The sequence below is a fragment of the Sceloporus undulatus genome, chromosome 5 (genome assembly GCF_019175285.1).
Source record: "Sceloporus undulatus isolate JIND9_A2432 ecotype Alabama chromosome 5, SceUnd_v1.1, whole genome shotgun sequence".
NCBI classification, from domain to species: Eukaryota; Metazoa; Chordata; class Lepidosauria; order Squamata; family Phrynosomatidae; genus Sceloporus; species Sceloporus undulatus.
The window spans coordinates 147,384,362-147,400,598 of NC_056526.1; the positions used below are offsets into that span (position 1 = coordinate 147,384,362).

The window sequence follows — 16,237 nt, forward strand, 5'->3', positions numbered from 1 at the left end:
AATTGATGGAAAAAGAAATTATGCAGTACAGATGATGTCAGTGTTTAAATTAAGATCATATGTTTCACCAAGGCAGCTATAATCCTTTGCTTACAGAAGAGGTCACATTAATAGACTGCATTCCAAATTAATATTAACAAATCACTTTTGTGCAAAGATAATTAGAAGTACATGCAATAAATCTGTATACAACAGACGATCTGTTTTTCAAAACTACCCTAATTTTAAATCATGTACAATATATTACATCTTATTCCTTTGGACTGTTTTAAAATGAAAACAATATTTATACTATTACTGTGAATCTGTACATTTGTTTGTTTGATGATACATATGGATAGATAGTGTACGTTTGATACTGTCTCATGATTGCTGTGCAGGTATACACAGCTTAATTTTGTAAACAGCTTTGTTAACCAGTACTCAATTATTTTGCTTCCAGCCATGCTAAAATAGAGATACATTTTTATTAAATTGGATATCTTAAGTGTAATGTTTACTGTGATATGAAACTATTATACAAAAATAATTTAAATAAAGAATTTTAAACTAATTGTGCTATCAATAAACTATGTGTAGAAGTTGTTTCAGCATTGTAATATCTTTTTTTTTTTTTTTGTCTTACAGCACCTGAATGCTTACCTGCAAATATCCAAAACATTGGGAGATTATACTGGTCTAGGAAGAGCATATCAAGCTTTAGCCAAGGTTCTGATAAGGTTAGCTATTGCATCCTTGTCTTGCTGTTACTGTAAATTCATTCAGTTGTGAAAGATTTAAATTGTTAGATGTCTGGTGCTTCCTATTACTTACTGCTTAAAGTTTAAGTAATGGCTTTCTTTTCAATACCTAACCTTTTAATTGTAAGTTATTTAAATAAAGATATACTGGCCAAACATTTATTTGAAAATGATCTTCTCTCCTTGTGTTATTAAAAGGAACTGAAAGGTGCACTGTTTGCTTTGCCTTTCAGAATCTTGCCTTGTGGCTGAAAAACTACCAGTCTGCTGCATCTTGCAGGTTAAAAAGAGAAAGCACAGAAAATTACAACATGCTTCAATAAGCATGCTGCAGTGTAACCTTTCTAGAATTCTTTGGTAGAAGTATATACATTTTTTACTTTTTTTATTCTACCCACTTTTTCCAGCAAGACATATTTAATGCAAATATATTTTATTATCATCAAAATGATGATTCTACAACCTAAATATAGGGGCTTGGGAACAAAAATCAGAAGATACTTTTGTCTGAATCCAAAGTTAGGCATATTTCAGATTCCCTCTTTAAAACAGTGGGGCTTGTTAGTCAGATTAACTGAAATGTCATGACTGTTAAGGTGGCTTGCTAATACCAAGTCTGGATCAAGCCCATTAAAGCTTGGTGGAAAATCATTCTTATAAGCAAATGTTTTGTTAATATGGAAAAGTACTGATTTTCCATATTAAATCATGTGCAATCATCTCAGCCCAGAATTCACCATATTCTCTAAAACACATTTGTTGTTGTTCAGTGCCCCAACCTATGGCATCCCTGTGGATGAGACCTCTCCAAGCCCTCCTATCCTCCGCTGTTCTATTTAGGTCCTGTAGCTTCAGGTACATGGCCTCCCTCATTGAGTCCATCCAATCAGGCATTCTGCTGCTTTCACCTTCCCTAGCATTATCTCCTTTTCTAGTGAATTGTGCCTTCACATGATGTGGCCGAAGTATGACAGCTTTAGTTTTGTCATCTTGACTTCCAGGGAGGGTTCAGATTTAATCTGTTCGGTTACCCATTTGTTTGTCTTTTTATTTGTCCTCGGTATCCTCAGCACTCTTCTCCAGTACCACATCTCAAATGAGCTGATTTTCTTGCTCAGATTTCTACATTGTCCAGCTCTCACATCCATACGATAGTGATGGGGAATATAATGGCTTGAACAATTCTGACTTTTATGCTGAGTTGTACACTGTAGGATCTTATGTAGTTCTTTCACAGTTGCCCTCCCCTTTCTGACTTCTTGACACAAGTCTCTGTTCTGATCAATGTTTGTTCTGAGGTATGGGATCTCTTTTACTACATATTTCAATTTCCGCATTGTCTAGGTTGAATTTATGTAAATCCTTCATGGCCATTATTATTGTTTTCTTTATGTTCAGCAGTCAGCCTACTTACGCACTTTCTTCTTTGACCTTTCTTGATAATTGTCCCAAGTCTGTGATGTTTTCTGCTAGTAGTATGATGTCAACCACATATTTTAGATTGTTGATGTCCCTTCCTTTACTCCTCCTACCTCTGAGTTCAGAAGTATGATATTTTCTGCATAAAGATTGAACTGGTAGGATGATAGGATGCAGCCTTGCCTGACCCCTCTTCCAATTGAGAAACATTCTGTCTCTCTGGTTTTAAATAACCTGTTATCCTAAGTACAGATTTCTCATTAGTACTATCAAATATAGTGGTATTCCCATGTCTTTATGAACATTACATAGCTTTTAATGATCTGTGCAGTCTAAGGCTTTGCTGCAGTCTATGAAGCACATGTTGATTTTCTTCTGGAATTCCTAGGTTCATTCCATTAACCATCGCATGTTTGCAATGTGGTCCCTAGTGTCTCTTCCTTTTCTGAACCCTATTTGTACTTCTAGGATTTCACAGAGGTTATATATATAACAGCTCCACTTGTTTTCATAAGAGCTGCTGATCAGCAAATCGCACAGAATATAGAATGAAATAAGCTGTCTCCACTGAAATGTATGGGGAAATGTGTATGTGTATTAGAGGTCTCTTCGGTGTATTAAGTATCAGTATTTGGGACAATTAAATATTTATTAATGTATCTTTTAAAAAATTATGTTACACTTTAATATCAGTTTTAAGCCATATTTCCATGTCACTTCAGTATCAGCATAGTTATCCCTATATGGCATCATTTTAATTTTTACCTTTAATTATCTGAATTTTACTAGTGACATAACTGAGAATTTTCCAGAAGCAGGTATCAAATAAGTGAATGGTAGCCTTTAATGTCTTCTTTGATCATGGAGAAGCAATGTAAAGCTTTAGCGTGATGTAATTCTTGAAAATGGTTCAAGCATTTCCTTTATTATCAATAGATATCCATAAGTGAAAGCAGTAACCACACTGCTATGTTCTTTTTACTATGCTACATTTTTACTATTTTTACTATTCTCTCTTTATACTAATTTTCTAATTAATGACCCTTCACAGTAAGAAGAACTGTCCCACCACCCATACAGAGAGAGCTTCCTTAGTGGTGACTCCCAAGCTCTGGAACTCCCTTCACAGAGAGGCTAAACTGACCCTCTTACTATCTTTTGCAATCAGATAAAAACTTTGTATTCTGGCAGATCTCTGAGAATTGATTTTTAAGGGAAGCAAGCCTTATATGATATGCTAGACTTTTTTTCGTTGTCATTGTTTTGAAATATTTAAGTTTTTAATTAGTTTTAATTTTATAATGATTTAATTGCCTTTTAACTTTTGTGTGCTGTGAATTTTTAACTATGAGTCAAAACACACTGCAGAAATAATGCAGTTTGATACCAGTTTAATAGCCCTGGCTCAGTGATGGGGAATTCTGGGACTTTAGTTTCCTGTGGCACCAGAGCTCTCTCACATAGTAGGCTAAACATCTCATACAACTACAGTTCCCAGAATTCTCTAGCATTATTTCTGCAGTGTGTTTTGGCACTGTTATTGATGATGATGATGATGATGATGATGATGATGATGATGATGATGATATAACAAATATGTTAAATCAACATGTGTTGAGGGGAACATGCTAGTTTGGTCTCCCCACGTCCTTCTTCCGGGTTCACATGAAAATTCCATCACTTCCCAGAGAATGTTTTCTGTTTTTCCAGTGACTGAACTACCAAATCTTGAACCTAATATTTCTTGTTGAAAGCAAAAGTTTCTGTTTTCTCTGTCAAGACAGTGGTATATAGAACAGAATAGTCTCAAGGGTGTTTTTTTTCCCCCATTAGTGTATGTCCATAATTTCTAATACAGTAGTTGGGTATTTATAGGTTTGAAAAGTATACCTATAGAGCAGGGGTGGGCAACTGCAGCCCCCTAGTTGCAGGGGTGGGCAACTAGGGGACTGCATTAGCCCTCCAGGAAACCTTGGAAGGCTAAATCTGCTCCTCCTGTGGGACACGGGGACATGTTTTTGCCATCCTGGACCCCTAAACATTGGGGCATTTTGAAGGGAAACATTTTTTTTTTTTGAAAATTTCACAGAACTTTGTCTTGACCCCTGATAGTTCTGTGGATGGGGGATGCCAGAGATTATTTTTGGGCATTTTGGAACAAAACATTCTTCTTTTATCCTGGAGGACCTGCAGGCCACAGTTTGCCCACCCCTGTTCCAGAGTGCTTAAAATAAAGTACCCACTCTCGCTGGAGGCTGTACAGCCTCTGTGTCAGAATTCAAAAAAGCTTTATGAATGGAGTGAGATATCCCAAAGCTGTGGTGTACAGAGATGCAATGGGTAGCCCCCTTCTGTGTTTGGCTGGATCAGTACACTGGGGAAAACTGAATGATTCAGGCCCGGTACTGATGGGCAAAAAGTGTCATCTTGCAGGGAGGGTGAGGGCTGAGCATCCCCACGCTCACAGCCCTCCCCACACTGCCCAGACGTCATCTTGGCGTGCAGCCGTTCAGATGGCACATGCCATGATGACATCATTTTGGTGCAGCGCCCAAATGGCGCTGTGCCAAAAGGACGTGATCAAGCCACCCGGCAGTGGCTATGGTGCCATTTCGCAGACACAAAAAAGGAGCCAGAAAAACTGGCTCTTTTTTGTACTCTGCAGAGGCCGGATTGGTGCCATGACATGTGGTTGTCGTGGCACCGATACGGGGAAGAAAGGGGTGGCATCTCACTGCACCTTCCTGCCCATCTGTAGAGCCCCTCAATCAGAGGCTTTATTACCCACATTCCCAATACAGGCTGACTAAAAGGATATTCCCAATACAAACTTACTAGTAGAATATTAAAGTTAGTACAATAGTACAGTTGACATATGTCAACAGATATGGAAACAAAACAATGGCCAACAGACTGGAAGCGATCAGTTTACATCCCCATCCACCAAAAAGGAGACACAAGAGACTGCAGCAACTATAGGACCATAGCACTGATCTCCCATGCAAGCAAAATCATGTTTCGAATTGTGACCAAAAATAGATTGGCAGCCAGTGGAGGTGTTGAAACAAGGGAGTTGTTTGCTCCCTGTGGCAAGCCACTAAACGCCTTCAAGTCCCATCCCCGCAAGGTGGCCCAGAAATATTCAGTGATTCCCTAATCTGCTTGTTGACTAGCCAGCAGCACTTCTGCCTTATCAGGATTAAGTTTCAATTTGTTTGCTCTCATCCAGTCCATTACTGGTTATAGGCACTTGTTTTCTTCTTTGCATTGAGTATTATTCATACGCTGATGGAACTGGACTCCAAGATTCTGAACAACATCTCCCAACAGTTTCCTGGATATGTTAAATAGGATAGGAAAGAAAACTGAACACTGAGAGAATATGTTCTTGGGGCCATGCATCCATTCTGATGGGATGTGTTATGTTTAAGATTCTAAATGTATTCTTCATTTTAAAAAAATTGCTGGCTTTACCTTTGACAACCTCGGTTACAGTACTGTGATGGTGATGGTTGCTTACAAAACTATATCAAGTTTTATTTTTATTTTACTTTTAATCTGAGGGATTAAATTGTACCAGTATCAGAACCATGTAGTGTAAAGTGCCATGGATTTCTTATCTGATTAAATTTAATTAAACTTTGTAAGACAAGGAGTTTGTATAAGAAGTGCTGAAGGTGACAAATTCTGTGTTTTGAAGACAGAGATCCATATGTTGCAATTGCCCAGGATATAGGTTCTGTTCAGTTGTATTAATGAAATATGAAGTGAAACAAATTGCTATTTTAAAGGGAATAAAGTTTGTTATACTAAGTAGATGTTAGTCTATAATACTTTTTGTTTAGGGTTTGTTCCTTGAATAATCATTTTATAATTCTCTTTAAATCTTGTAGCAAAGTTTTATTCACATGATAGAAATAAGGCTCTGTGTCGGCATTTTGCCTTTTGATTGTAGATCAAATTAATTCCTTTTTTTCTTTATATATATATTTTTTGTTCAGAGAATTGCTATGACCTAGTAACTTTCTTATTTTTCATAAGTGCCATATAGGATTTTGCAGTGCAATATAAAAAAAATGATCAAAATACATCAAAAACATTTCTATTAATTCATTACATTAAGAAAACCTTTTTACATTTTCTCTTGTCACTGATTCCATTTGACTTATTACTTTCAGCCTCTAACCCACAAAGTTGGTGGCACAATCAACAAACCCCTCAGTGGCTGTTTCATCTCTGCTCTATTTGATTTCTCCACTCTGAGTAAATGATTAAGATTTCATGCATTGGTTCAACCAAAATCTATGTTCACTCAACCACATCCTTTATTGATTACTTCTACTGCAAACAGTAGGCCAAGTGTGATATACATAATTGGACAGTTGTCAAGGGATGTGGGTGTTAACAGTCCTGTTTTCCCAGTTGGAAACTGGAATCACCTTGATACACAAATATTCTGCACAGTTTCATTCTCATTCTTTGGACCGAGGAGTACTTTTCCTCAGAATATATGTTTTTAACTCTCTAAGGTCTGGTTGAATGAATTTAATGATTATACCATATAATATGCTGTTCAAGTTGCACCTGTGCACTGCATATAGAAAACTAGAAAAACTGGAATTAATATTTGTCTAACATTTTAACCTTGTCCTTTAACTTATATAAATCAGTTCAGCTCTTCTTTGTGGAAATGTTTGATTTTCTCCTCTTTGAAAGAAAAATAGGCCTCAAAATGTGACTCTTATTTTAAACCATAGAAACCCTTTGACATGTGGTAAATGTTTGCAATATATTTTGCATTATAGTAATAATGTTTGATTGCTGCCTTTTCCAAATTGTAAGTATGTACATTTTGTTTTAGTAAACATACCAAAACAAAACCTATAAGCATGAAGAGTTACTTACTTAAAATAGTCATTTTTTAGTGTTATGATAGTTACAGGCTGCAGTACTGAAATCAATAGGGTTTTCTTTTGAGTAGACATGTATATCATTGTGATCTTTAAGATGCTTTATGATCTTATTGCATTAATTTGATAGACTTAATCAAGCAAAGGAATCATTATGATATTGTAGTTTTCACAGATGGCTTCAGTTCTTTTGTTCATACATATAATTAGACAATACTGTACCTGCATGCCGTGTTTTGGGAGACATAGTTCATATTCGTGGTGTGTTTGTGTGTATCCTTACAACTCTTGTCTTTTCCTGCATAACATTAACATGAAGCTTATTTTTTTAAACACAATAAGAAACTCATTCCTTCTGTTATTATGTATAAACTTTGGCTCCTTCACATTTCTATATTAGGACTGTAGGTTGTGACTCACTAGTGGCTTGACATTTAGTTTTCTGCACTACCACATTAGACACCAAGGCTCACAGCTAATATTAAGGTCACCTGCCATGACACAGACTCAGAAAGAGAAAGTGTATGATGTTTCACTCACAAAGAAATGTGAGCATTTGGCCATGTGTGGTAATGGTGCAGATGCTGTGTATAGAGAAGCTTTGTTGTTAATATCACTTGCTTTATTAAAAAAAAATGTGCAAATGTCTTATCAATGTGCATTGGCCAATATTCAGCTTAGTTTTGGAAATGACCTCAGGTCGTGTATATTGAATTGGGAATTGGAGGTGACACCTGCAGATGTGGTAGGTAGTATGACTCTGGCAACCCTTACCTTACCCAGATAAAGAGCATAATTATATCTTGAAGAAGGCCATCATGTTTATGAGCTTCATAATATTTGCTAGTTGCTGTGGGCTGCAATTATTTTCTAATTCACACTAATAAAGTTACAGAACTTTATTTTACAAAGTTTGATGAACAGATTGATCAGTAGACCATCAGCTAAGTCAGCCATATTATAATGAATTTTCTCATTAAATGTGATGTCTTTTTTCATTTATTCCTAGTCAGGGAGAAGTGTCTGAAGCTATTATGTACTTGGAAAAGTTCATGAATATTGCCAAGAGAGTTCAACTGAGCCAAAGCTTAGTGGATGCATGTATGTTTCTTGGAAGCATTTACAATGCAAGAGTAAGTATTGCTTTCAGAAGTGATATCTGCACTGGTATTAAGTTAGTCAGAATCTGTATTCACACATTCTGATCCTAATTGTCTGTAATAGAATATGGCCCAATTATTGTACTAGCAAATGTCCACAAGCCCTAAAGAGACTTTTTTATCCTTACCCTCTCCAGTCCACCATGCTACCAAAAAATCTGCCCCAAATGGTTTCCTGAACCTCCAGAACAGAATTTGAGAGTAGTCATAGAATCATAGAGTTGAAAGAGACCACAAGGGCCACCCTGCCCAACCTCCTGCCATGCAGGACCTACCTGAAGCAAAGAGAAAGAAATTACTCATTCTTGATTCTGCTGATGGAAACAGTTCTATGCATGGAACAAAGGCATTTTATCTAGCCCATTATCTGCAGTTCCACTATGCAATTCTTGCAGATTATACTTCCTAACTGTTGTATTCCTTAAGGTGATATCATGGGAGTACAATCATGGGAGTACAGTAGTAAGACTAGTGATTTTAGCATTCCTGACTTCTAGATTATGGTGTTGTGGATTTCAACATAACTAAATATATATGGGTAGATATAAGTTTTTTATTAATGTAGGCAGCTGAGATTCACTTAGGCAGCTGACATTGTTCCAGCAAATTAATAAACAGGAATGTGGTATTGGCAACTTCACTGGCACAATGTATCTGAAAGATGACATTATCGTAGTATAATGGCCACATTCTGCATCCATCAAGAACTGATTCCCTAGTGCCAACTCATTCCATCTATTTGGGTGTAGTAAATATTCCAGTGCAGCTTCAGATATGACTGAAAGCTAGTCCAGTGTAATTCTGCTCTGTAGCTGCTACAGAGGTAGCAAGTAAAAGATAACATAGGTAGTCTTAATACCACATATACCTGTTGTGCTTACTGTTTGAAGAAGCCCTGGTATAGAAGCATACATAATGTGTTCATGAGTTTCTGTTTTTGTTTTTGTCAAGTATTTATCATGAAGTAATGGCTGAAATATTTTAAAGATTTTTTCCCCAGTACCTATTCAAAAAAGACTCTCAAATAACATCTCATGTTATGTTCCAGTTTTCTCTAGGTTTTTCTTCAACTTGGATCAATTCAATACTCTTGAGTGGTATTTTAGATTATTTTAGTGTATTTGCAGGCCTACCTTCACATTAGTGACAGGCATAGCAGCTTGGTATACTTGAATGCACAGTAAGTTTAAATGGAATTTACCAAATTTGGAACAGGAAAAATAGGAAAACCAGATGAGACAAAACATCCATACTTCATTAACCATTTTTTCATTCACATATTAAATAAGGCATTGCATGCATTTCTTCCATGTAGTATGGGATATCACAGTAAAACTGGCATATGTACCCAATATCATGTTGTTGTTGCTGCTGCTGTTGTTGCTGCTGTTGTTGTTGTGTGCCTTCATGTCATTTCCAACATGGTGACCCTAAGGCAAACTTATTCAAGGTTTTTCTTAGTAAGAAGTGTTCAGAAGGGGGTCTCCTTTGCGTTCTGTGGCCAAGAGAGCGTGACTTGCCCAAGGTCACCCCCTGGGTTTCCATGGCTGAGAAGGAATTCGAAACCTGGTCTCCAGAGACAATCTAATGCTCAAAGCAATACACCACACAGGCTCTCAGTATTATGTACATAGTAGTAGCTGTATATTAGTTGTACAAAGGAGTTAGAGTTTTGTAGACAGGCAGAATTCTTTGTACAAATGTGATAAAAATTAATGGGTAAGATTCAGAGTTGACTGTCCACAAATGGGAGGACTCTTTCCATGGACAGAGAGAACCAGGTTTCTGTAGATCCCCTCTTTTAGAGAAAGGAAAGGGGCAGTGATTTTTGTAAATTCTGCCTTTCCCTTGTAAGAAATTCCCGCCCCATGTGTTATTCTGGATGGACCTTTAAAACAATACAGTTTTTCAGGAATGTAGGGCAGAGGAAATTGGTAGAATTTTCCACTACCTGTCTGCATCCAGATGTTCATTCCTTGTCAACCCACTGCCTACAGTACATAGAGGGGCCTTCCATGAGCAGAAGGTATTTTTTCACATCCAGTCCTCTCCCTTAATTTCCACCCATCACCCTCATGTTGTCTGTCCGCACTGCAGTCCACACAGTTCTAGAAGCTCCCTCATTCCTCAGAAGGAACTTGTCAGTTAGTGTCAGGCCTGGAATGGGAGAAGGAAGAAATAAAACCAGATTTTCATTTTCATCCCTTCAAATTCGACCCAGTGTAAGAGGCAGCTCTTGTGTGGACACATTCTAAGGAGGATCAACACTTGTTCCATTTAGATTTGGAATGCTTAGTGTACTTGTAGTTACCAAGCCAGTGTAGTGTAGTGGTGTCAGTGTCAGACTATAACTGTAGGAGACCAGGGTTTAAATTCCCATTCAGCCATGGAAACCCACTCAGTGATCTAGAGCAAGTTACACTCTCTCAGCCTAAGAGGCAATGGCAACCTCTTCCCTCTTCCTTTCCTTGTGAAGTAAGATATTATTGAACACCAATAGTATCCCTTATAGGACAGTCCCTTTTGTTAGATCACTTTACAGGTGATAAGATAGGATATTGTTCAACATTTTTTCTGCTATACTGTATAATGTTCTTTTCATTTTACATTTTAGAAAATCGACTCAGTGAGGTAGTGTCAAATACCAAAATAAATTATATACTTTGTCTCTCTGTAAATGTGATCAGCAATTCAACAATTCCTCTTAAAATCTGTAAAAGTGGAATCTAAAACTTTGAAATATATAAATGCTAGAATGTATATGTAAATTTATTTTATCAGGGGAACTACTCCAAGGCTTGTGAATATTTCAATCAGGCATTTGCAGGAGCAAATGCTCTTTCAGATTTGGCCCTGTTGAATGAAACAAAGGTATATTGTGGCATCGGAAGAGCTCATAACATGATGCTGAAAGTTAACAGTCGAACAGAAGCTGCAGATCAAGCCAGCGTCGAGTACCTGCTAGCCTGGAAGGAAAACAGAAATGACATGTGCAATGACCCTTTTACAGTTGGTAAGACACTAGTTATGAAACACATTAGTGTTGCATTGTCCTTATGGTTAAGTCATCTTTCTTGTTTATTTTTATTGAATTATCTGCTGAGTTTAATCCTATTGGATTACCATTATCCAGTATGGAAGTAAGATTTGTTACTTTGTGAAGTTTTGTTAATTAGTAAATAATATATATAGATAGATAGAGAGAGAGAGAGAGAGAGAGAGAGAGAGAGGATATATATATATAATGGAAATATTGCTGGAAGCTCATTAGCTTTCACTTTTTAAATTTTTTAATTTTATTATCATATATACATACATACTAGCTTTCACCTTTAAAAATGTCATTGCAATTTCAACTTTAGAAAACATCTGGTTGATTACAATTCTGTTATTGCAAGAAGAAATTAAATGTAACATTTTATTTATTTTGATCCTATAATGCTTTTCTTTGCATCCTTACCTTAGTACTTGTAATCCCGTTAACTAAGAATATTCTGTATCCATGCCTATATAGTATCACATCAGAAGAGAAAACTGAGAAAGAGCTTTATCTCATTAATTCTGTGGAAAGCCAGAGGGCCCACGTTATTCATCAGTATGCTAGAAGTTAATGTAACATTTTGCATTGTGAGCTGCGATCCTTTTCTTGATATCTGTTGAAGACCTCATGCTCACAGACATGTATTATTTCAGCTGTGAATCTCAGCTAAACTGTGGGTATTTCTTCCAACAAAGAAATTCTCTGACAGAAGATCTGAGTGCATTGTGCTCAGAGGATATGTTTTTATGTCCATAAATTAGGAAGTATCAATCTGAAATGTTTTTTTTTAAATATAAACTATGAACTGGAATATATATTGAATCAATGCAATGTCTGTCATAATAAGACAGATGTCATAATAAAAGATAACTATTGAATTATCCCAATTCTGATCTGTGAGATAAATGCATTGAAAAACATTTTTCATTGAAAACATCATTTTTCATTTATTATCACATCTGATGATAACTATTGCCATGGCATCTGCTCTGTGGGACATTTTCTGCATGTGAGAAGGACAATGATTAGGAAGGAGAAAGGGGAAAATGACAGTTCTTTTTTTCTTGTGACTTTGTGAAACCTTTCCCCCACTGTGCTGTAGAGTGAAAGAGTGGTTTGCAAAATGTACACAAAGTTTGTACTTAAGCCAACAATTTTATCCAATATGCAAAACAGTGAGGTGATAAAATATCTTACAGTGTTCCTCTTCTTGCTAATTCACCATAATGCTAGCCAGACAAAATGAAAGAGAAAAAAAAGCCCTATTGGGCTGGTAGTATCAAGGCAGAATAATTACTTTACCTGGGGTCTGAACATTGGAATAGGCCTAATGTACCAGCACAGTCTTTAAAATATCCTATAAATTACATGCTGAATTGGTTCTTCAAATATTTTTTTTTTAAAATCATTGTCTGATAACACATCATTTGCTATTTATTCACTCTCAGAGCTGCAGAACTTAGACGCTGAAAGTATCATCTACAGTATTTTCGGATATCAATATTTTCATAAACTATTTTTTATTTTTAGCTGTGTTGGGGTTTTCTGTTATAAAGCAATGTTTCCTCATGGCAGTATAAATTTTGAAAAAAAACCTTATATGACTTTTCATTAAGACTTGATTTGATTTACTGTCTGTCAGTTAAACATAGGTAGAAAATGAGTTCCTTTCCCATGTAAAATAAGTAGACAGATCAAATAGTAGAATTTCTCCTTGGCTAGCTACTATATATATATATATATATATATGATACAACCATAACATTTTTAAAATGTCTTTAAATATTTAAAATGTTTTTATAATGTATACTTTCAAAGTGGTACAGCTAGACCAGTAGCTGTTGCTACTAAAACCACCAAGAAGACTACAGATCTGGGAGGATGTTTCATTACAGTCAGTAGGACTTCTGAATAGACATAGGATTGTGCTTTAATATATTTTGTTATCATACACTTTTGCAAACTGGAATCCACTTACTCAGATACATGAAGTATTAACTTTATGGGTTATAAGGATGTAAAATGTAAATGGTGGGCCCAAATAATAATGAAATACAAAAAGCACAATTTGTTAACTGCTGAGCTAACTGCCTATTAAGAGCAACATTGCCATTTTTTTCCTCTTTTCCCCCCTCTGCACTCCAGACATATGTGAATCTTTGATCTCGAATATTTGCTTGCCTTTAAAATAATAATGATGATGATGATGATGATGATGATGATGATGATGTCCTTTTGAGGCCATCCTGGGGCAAATGCTGTAAAACACTTTCCTGGGAGCAAGCACTATTGAATTCAATAGGACGGCCTGATTAGACCATTATAAGATTGCATCATGTGCCATTGATCCTACACCCACTTTCCTGGGAATTAATTTTAGAAAATGAGAAAGCCAGTTAGGGGAAGCAGAAGCAACACATGTGAGGACTGAGGTGACTACCCAGGTATCCACCTAATCCAGTGAGAGTGCAGGTGGGCAGTCAGAATGATGGAAAATGGAGAAAGGCTATTTGATTTGCAAATATGTAAATATGTGATGGGAACAAACAAAAGAAAACTCCAAAGCTGCTGAAATAATGGGACTGTACCTATGGGGGATGCATCCACACAGTAGAAACACCCCAGGTCATGTACTGATGTGACTACATGAAGGGGTCCTATGTGACTTTCCAAACTGATTACAGGTGTGTGTGCCAGTAGGGCAGTCAAACTATGGCAGGATACTACACGGAGGAGCTGGGATACAGCCCTCATATAAATTCAGCCATTGTTAACATAATCTCACTTGAAAAAGTCCAGTGTCTCAGGAGTATACCTGTGGTATCAATTCTTTCAGTAATAGCTGGTTTATGGCATTTATTATTGCTTCTGAAAGTGCTTCTGGATTGCTCTGTTACTTGAAACTAATCTGAGTACTGTCCTTTCAGAGGAATATAACAATTTAATTGGGGATCCATTTTGAAAGCAAAACAGTCTATCTTTATTAAGATGGTTCACTAAGTATTTCAGCCAAGAGGAGAAGGGGGGCTGTCTCAGGCCGAACCAAAAAATTTAAGGAAAGTTCAGCCCCCCCCCCAAAGTGAATTTGAGGAGAGAAAGCTTAAAGAAAACTAGCTTTGCTTTACTTGTGCCTTCTGCATTGGAGAAGGCGTAACACAGCCAAAACCATGGCCTCAAAGAGCCAGTGTCACTCCTCCTGTCCCTTCTGTCTCTCCCTTGGGAAGGAGAGTGGCCTAGACCAAGTCACTGTCAGCCAGATGAAATGGAGTGGCAAGCTGTGTTCAGCCTATTAGTTGGGTATCCCATGCCCCTACAGAAACTGGAAGCCATTAGTAAGGAAATGTTTAAGAATACAGTGGTTCTTCCACATTTGCTGGGATTAGAGGTGGAGGACCCTTGTGAATGTGGGGAAACCACAAATATAAAAACATTATTCTTTTTACCTGAGAGAAATACCTCTCTGGGAATCTCCAGGTCCCCCAGTGCAACTCTAAGGTCACATCTGCCAGAGGTTGATCATAGAATCATGCTGGAGGACCTACAAAAAGTGGTTTTGAACGTCTAGGCTCTCCAGCACAACACCATGATCAATGTCTGGCAGAGTTACGCTGGATGACAGAGATTCCTAGAGAGAATATGTTAATCAAAACCTCAAATAATCAAATCTGCAGAAGTCAAAGCAAGCAAATGTGGAGGGTCAACCTTATCTCCATCTCTGTGCTAAAATTCATCCAACTTACTTGGAAAAATAGAAGGAATGATTGTTCTTTCATGGGATTCCTAATATCTCACAATGTTGTAGGAATAAAGAATGATTTTAATTCAAAGTCATTTATTTCACTCTGTTACTCCAGCATGTGTTTAATTAATAAGTAGTTGTATAGTTAAGTGTACCCATCAGATCTGGCATTTTTATTATTCTTTTATGGTAAAAGGTACAAACAGTTATTCTCATTTTTGGTGTTAATTGCAATTTATCCCCCCTTTGCTATTTTCCATATGAACATTAAAACATCACCTATACCTATTTTATACTTTTCAATGAAACACTTTATCCCTTCAGTTCTGCATACATTTTTAAAGTTTCTTTCATCTTTTTAATACTTCATTTATAACTTTGTCTTTACATGGTGATTCATTAGTACATTTCGTTAATAGTTGGTTGCCCCATGAACTGCATACTAAAAGGAGGAAAGGAAAAAATCATTAATTTTGTTGGAGCCTCTACCTGATTATTGATTTGCTAATTTATATTTTATGCCATGAGGGTGAATCTTTTTTGAAGGTCCAGTAACACATGAGAAAAATTAGTTTGGGGCTGCATCTGGCTGCGGGTGCTGCCAAAGCCCAAAGTAGGATGTGCATTTAGCCATGCCTTTTCTTTTCTTTTTCTCTTTCTGTCTTGTCTGTCTTCCTCTCATTCTTCCTTCTAATCTATTCCCATCTCTCCTCCTCCTCCTCCTCCTCCTCCTCCTCCTCCTCCTCTTCTTCTTCTTCTTCTTCTTCTTCTTCTTCTTTTTGGCATTTCCTTACTGTTCTCATCTCCAAGCAGGGCCATCCCATATTTTTTTTAAAAGCCAACATAATTGTTCCACCTCTCCTTCAACCTATCCAAACAGGGACAACTGTTTTCCATGTAGCCTATTACCTACATGAACAGGGATGTCTTTTGAGATAACGGCCTGTTACAAACTGCCAAAATAAAGCTGCTTCGGGCCTCTTTGGAGGTATGCTATTTAAATGATGCATGGGTCCTAAGAGTCTGGAGGTCATGCCAAAGTCACACTCCATTCCTAAGCACTGGAGTGCAGCTTTGGTGCAGCTTCCGGATTCTTAGGATGCATGCATCATTTAAACAGTATAACTCCAAAGAGACCCAAAGCAGCTTTATTCTGGCAATCTGTAACAGGCCAACATTTCCACACAGATTCATACTTTAAATATTCTGTACAGTGGACCCTTGTTATA

General features: G+C 36.9%; 1 protein-coding gene across 7 annotated transcripts in view; it reads left to right on the forward strand.

The window, feature by feature from the left end:
• The window catches only part of TTC29 (tetratricopeptide repeat domain 29), a 139,039-nt gene that overhangs the window by 91,058 nt on the left and 31,744 nt on the right, over positions 1 to 16,237 (forward strand). For 6 of the 7 annotated variants that reach the window (XM_042470703.1, XM_042470706.1, XM_042470702.1 and 3 more), the window contains 3 exons: positions 628 to 719; positions 8,079 to 8,202; positions 11,011 to 11,242. In XM_042470703.1, the coding sequence (XP_042326637.1) occupies positions 628 to 719; positions 8,079 to 8,202; positions 11,011 to 11,242 (448 nt within the window). Of the gene's footprint in view, positions 1 to 627; positions 720 to 8,078; positions 8,203 to 11,010; positions 11,243 to 13,414; positions 14,683 to 16,237 lie in introns of those variants that run through there. The other variant, XM_042470707.1, reaches the window with a different exon arrangement.